Genomic DNA, 5,562 nt, shown 5'->3' with positions numbered 1-5,562 from the left:
TAGTAATCTAAATAATCAATCTCTTTTGATAAAAAAAAATAATACAAGATGGATTAAATAAGAGCCAAACCGACTTAGGTATAAAAATGTAAACCAAATAAAATTATAAAAGTTAACTAAGATAGGAATCTTAAAACAACTAGAAAAATAAAGAAAAATCCTAAACAATAACTTTTGAACCGGATTTAGGAATGCAACCAAACTCAAATGACCCTGTCTTGTTATTTCCATAAAGAACATGATCTTTAGAACATGTTTGGATAGCTTGCAACCCAATCCAACTATTTTATCAAATGTTATGGCTATTGTTGTCAAAAAGGTCATTTAACATGTCTAGACTTCTTCTTGGATTTGACTTGTCATTATACGTCTCATGTTAGCCTTAATCATGATTACATCATTGATTTTACTAATTTGATTTCTTGTTTTTGTAATTACGATTAGTCTAAGGAAAAATTGACACTAGTGATAATTATTTATGGTGCCTATCAATTTTTTATCATTTAGTTTCTTTACATGTTTCACTTTTTATTATAATCTACATAAATCAAAATTTTATTTAATGCAAAAAAAATGTCTTTGTTGTAATATAACCTTCTTTATTTTATGTAAATAGGTGACGAGGAACTCAATGTCTCAACTTCTTTTGATTTGGCAATTTAGATTTTTATGGCTACAAGAATGAGCTGATAGAAAAGGAAAATTCTTATACATCATCAATTTGGACAGAGTCGTAGATAAAAACAAAAGTTGTTATAAAAGTGAACACTTCAGATAATTATCATGTAGAGCATTGTTTGTTTCATGTTATGGACTACAGTGGTGTTTTTTTTTACCATGTGGTTTGAACTAATTGGTAACTTCTATTGTAAATGACATCTTGATGAAGTGATTAGGATGATAAGTGTAAATTAGAAGAAGAAAAAAAGATCGTCACTTAGTTTTATGGTAATTAAAAACCCTAACTAATCTTTTGGATATTCTAGGTAAAGGGTTGGTTATGTTAAAAGAAAGATGAAAATCATCAAAAAAACATTATACATAAGGTAAGTTGTTTTGCAATTGTTTTTAATGATAAAACATACCTCTCATGTTTACATGTTAAAAGTTTATCTAAACTAGTATATGTGCATTTGTGGCAAAAGTCTACTAAAAACCTAAAGAAATAATTTTGTATCTAAGTAAGGCAACATAGCCTAATCCTTATTTTTTTTAAAAATTCAGATGTTGATTGGGTCTTAACCCATTTTATTTTGTTAAGTTTGGAATGAGCCTGAAAACCACCACTCATACTTGATTGGGGTTGACTTAACTGAAGTCTACTCATAATAATAATAAGAACCATATTGCAAGACCCAAATATTCACACATTGAAAAAAAAAAAAACAATGACCAAGTAATATTTACACAAACATATTAGAAAGAAAATATTTACATGATTTGTATTTTTTTTACCAGGATAAAAAAACAAAAACAATCAAAGACACAACTTCTAGAGAATAAAAACCCTTATAAGGATATTATTGCCCATGGGTTGATTCTTTTATTACAAAAAAAAAACTTTTGTTGCAACTTGAAAAATAAATCTTCGACAACTTCATACATTTAGGGTTCATAAGATTTGCCACACAACGGTGTAAATCTCAATACTTCAAATATTTAATCACAACCTTAGGGTTGATTCTTTTGTTAAAAAAAGAAAGAGAAACTTTTATTGCAACTTGAAAACACTTCATACATTTAGGGTTCACATGATTGGCCACACAACGGTGTAAATCTCAATACTTCAACTTCAAATATTTCATCACAATATGCATAAAAATCAATAATACATGGAAAATTGCTCAAAATAAACAATAAAATATATTAGAAGCTTGAAAACAACCTTTGTAAGTTGCTAAAATTAGATGCAACACTAGTGTCTATGGGGTTTACATGTTGCCACCACCTCTAATGTGTGGAACCACTATTGGGGCATATTTTATTGTATATCAAGAGTGCTTTCTTCACCTCGTCCTTTTTATATTGATGATGAGATGTATTGTCATGTGAGGATGAAGATCAAGGTAGTAGAAGTTTTGATCTAAAAAGTCAAAAGCTCAACTTTTTAACCACCTAAGGCGGCCAGAGATAAATCAGAGACATCGCGTTGTCTTATTCTATTTTAATGACATGTTATTTGCCTAGTTTAAAAAAAAAAGGCTTAGGTATCCAGACTTGAGCTACCAGGTCCATGTTCTTAGACTTAATTTTAAAGGCTCAAGCACTAAGCCATTGTTTTTTTATTTTCTTTTCTAAGTTTCAATTTTTGTTATTATATAATTAAATAAAAAATATTTTAAAAAATTATTACACCTGGTCGAATATATAATCTAAATCACAAGTTTAACAAGTTAATCAAAATTAACCTAAATAACTTCAAGATTTTATCATCTTAATATTTAAAAAAATCATATTAAAATAATTATTACTCAAACATCTAACACACCTTTGGATTGGATATTGTTATCTATGCTTATCTCTCAACTTCACAACTTAATATTTGATTTGCAGTAAAATATATTTTTAACATTTATTAATGCATATAATTCTTAATCTATTTTGTTAAAAATATACATTATAATTTTTATTTCATGGTTTAACTTTTTTTGTCTGCTAGAAAATCATGTTAACAATGCTTTAACTTCTTTTTTTTTGCGTAATTTTGTTTTTTACCCATAGTGAAATGCTGGTCAGTTAACTAGTTGAAATAACTAATTTAACAAATCAATACAAATCGCATCCAAGAGTTGCATTAGCATACAGTTTATGTTTGTGTTTCAGTTGCATGGTGCCCAACTCCACCACAAAAATAATAAAGGATGACGGTGTAAGTAGCAGATAAATTTTACAACCACGGGTATTCAAGCATTGATAACATATCGGAAGTGGCACTTTGTATCACCACACACAACCTAAATACATCGTGGAAAGAAGGTTTGTCCCACATACCCGCCTGCCAAAGCCCTTCTCACATGAGATTCAAACATCTTAGGGTTATCCCTCAACACTGCAGCAGCATCATGATTAAGAGGATCCTCGCAATTTGGTTCCTGAATGGAAATTTAATTGAAGGAAAAGGAATTTATATTAATAGGTCAGGGATACCAATTGCCTACAAAATCACGGAGATGTACTTGACAGTTGAACACACTATATAATACCGTGAAGAGATGATATAATCCGTAAATGATAGTGTTTATACTGAGGACAGGTTTCCAATCTTCTCGCAAGATATTGAGGCAGACATTTCCTTCTAAATCGATGTTTGGATGGTAGACCTGCGAGATGGACACAACGTATAAAGGCCATCTTAAGAAGATCAGTAAAATGTCAATTTTTTTAATCATGTATAGAACATTAAAACATCATGAATTAATTTAGAAATGCATGGTCTTAATGAAGTACCTTGGTCTTGCACTTAACTTTCGGTGCTTCATGTGGATAGATTGGTGAAACTTGAAAAGAGAACAAAAACATTCCACCTCTACAAACACGAAAGAAAGCACGAAGTTGAAATTGTCTTCCTAGAAAAGAAATAACGCAGTCTTTTTGGATTCATATAGCAAGAAACTCATGCGCTAAGATTTTTCATTAGTCCAAAAGAACCCATTCAAATATATCCTAGAGAAAGCTTCAGAGAAAGTTCATTACAAATAATATCCTTCATCTGGTCGGATAGAAACCTCAAAGTTCATAAGGTCGTCCTTGCCATTGGGGAACATCATGTTGCATGATGTAGGTAGGTTCAACTCAGAAATATCTGCAACATGTGATATAATACAGGAAAAGGGTAAGAAAGTCAATAAGATAACACCACATAAGAACTGCTGTCAACTTCCAAGATTATCTAGTTTATGTAATAGTAGTTATCATGCTAGTCAAATCCACGAGCACCCTGTTAATCTCTTATGGAGTTTATTATGTTAGGTAAAAGGGTCTAATGGGAGGTGCAAGAAGATTGAATGAAAGATCAATTTATATGCTATGTGTGCAGGCTTCTTTGAACCAGGGAGATACTTAAGACACTACAATAGACCTCTTTCTTAACCCAAGAAGAGCGAGAAAAAAACCTTTCTGTGCAGGAGAAATCATCTAACTGATCTGTTATAATCTTCCTCTCCTTGTACATCAAAGTTACAAAAACTTATCACAAAATTGTAAACTTACTTGGGTTGAGAAACATTTTTAAAACTAGCAAGCAAACATGACAACAAGACACATTTTCATCATCAACAACTTAAACGAGAGAAATTAAAACAGAACAAAATAAAACAGTAGAATTACTAACTACAAGAGACAAACCCTTATGAAGACGCAATTCTCCAGCAGTTTGCTTCTTGATCGGTACACCACCATTAGCATTTTCAGCAAGTTCTCTCTGCTTTTCCTTCACTTTAAATAGCCGAATCATAGCTCCTGACATAGAAAACAAAACAATCACACCAAAAAAACCCTTAAGATTATCACAAAGATCATGCGCATCAACAATCTTAAAAACATCAACTTGCCTTAACAACACAAATCACAATCACACACAAAACTATTAAGCAATCAATCAAAATAGAAAAAGACCCACTTAAATATTCTAAGGATTTGCTCTAACCACAAAAGGACCCAAAAAAAATAATCAAAGAACACATGAATCCTAGTGTCATTCACTAATTCAACAATCAGATATTCTCAAGTTAAAAATGATACATTTTTTCAAATAGATCGCAATCTTTTATATTCAAGTCTAGATTTAGGCAAAAGAAAATAAAGGGGTTTACCAAATGATTGAAAAACACACAAAAAATCAAGACTTTAAAACTTACAATCACACAAAAAACCAAATAATAACAAAAACAAAATACCTACACAAAACCCAGAAATCAAAACGCCTAAGTAGAAAATCTAAAATGAGAGAAATTAAAGGAAGAGAGATATTATAAAGGTACCTTATCTGTTCGAGGAAAATCCACAGAGAAAAGGAAGAAAAGTTTTTGTGTGCTTTGATTGATTGATTGATTGATTGATTTACAAGGGAGTGAGAGAAGAGAAAAGGCTTTTTATAAAATGAGGGGGAAGCGGATTGTTTCTTCGCACAAAACACCTACATATGCTTATGCAAATTATTTATGAGTAGTAAAGGCTTCTTCGTATTCTTGCAAATGCACAACAAAAAATAAATAAATCAACCAATAAAGGACAACCTTTCCTAAAGTCCTCAAACTTTAAAAAGTATTTCAACTAAGAGTTCTAAGATCAAAATTAAGCAATTTTATTCTCAATTCGCCCTCATGCTACTACTTCCCCATCAAAGGCATCTGGTAAAATTAGGGGTTTCTGTCCTTTTCTGCACATGCCAACACATTTCAGATTTAAAACTAGTTTTTTTCCTGCAAGATGCCGTTGAGCCATTTTCAAAAACTGTTTTTTTATTTAATTTTATGATAATCAAAATAAATATTCATAACAATTCTAATAATTTATATTCTTGAATAAAAATATATTTTTAGTCAAAAACATTTTTACTCGTAT

At 30.6% G+C, this 5,562-nt stretch overlaps 1 protein-coding gene across 2 annotated transcripts; it reads right to left on the bottom strand.

Annotated features, from left to right (window-relative positions):
- Positions 1 to 2,741: 2,741 nt before the first annotated feature.
- On the bottom strand, positions 2,742 to 5,326 carry LOC133693708 (NEDD8-conjugating enzyme Ubc12-like). Of its 2 annotated transcripts, XM_062114988.1 has the most exons (6): positions 4,980 to 5,326; positions 4,345 to 4,458; positions 3,694 to 3,802; positions 3,448 to 3,526; positions 3,204 to 3,320; positions 2,742 to 3,092 (listed from the first exon to the last, which is right to left on the bottom strand). In XM_062114988.1, exons 2-6 carry the CDS (start codon positions 4,451 to 4,453, stop codon positions 2,955 to 2,957), a joined length of 552 nt encoding a protein of 183 aa, XP_061970972.1. In that variant the 5' UTR covers positions 4,454 to 4,458; positions 4,980 to 5,326; the 3' UTR covers positions 2,742 to 2,954. The 2 variants fall into 2 exon arrangements, with proteins under 2 accessions (XP_061970972.1, XP_061970973.1); XM_062114989.1 differs by lacking the exons at positions 4,345 to 4,458; positions 4,980 to 5,326 and adding an exon at positions 4,113 to 4,276.
- Between the last annotated feature and the right edge of the window lie 236 nt (positions 5,327 to 5,562).

This window comes from Populus nigra, chromosome 5, assembly GCF_951802175.1.
Source record: "Populus nigra chromosome 5, ddPopNigr1.1, whole genome shotgun sequence".
NCBI lineage: Eukaryota > Viridiplantae > Streptophyta > Magnoliopsida > Malpighiales > Salicaceae > Populus > Populus nigra.
This window is presented reverse-complemented; position numbering and strand designations above follow the sequence as displayed.

Excerpts from the sequence above, each read along its gene's own strand:
- LOC133693708 (XM_062114988.1), bottom strand. The coding sequence starts at position 4,453 with ATGATTCGGCTATTTAAAGTGAAGGAAAAGCAGAGAGAACTTGCTGAA. Across the intron at positions 3,803-4,344 it reads AGAATTGCGTCTTCATAAGG|ATATTTCTGAGTTGAACCTA; the intron begins GTTTGTCTCTTG and ends CACATGTTGCAG. Across the intron at positions 3,321-3,447 it reads AAGTTAAGTGCAAGACCAAG|GTCTACCATCCAAACATCGA; the intron begins GTACTTCATTAA and ends TCCATCTCGCAG.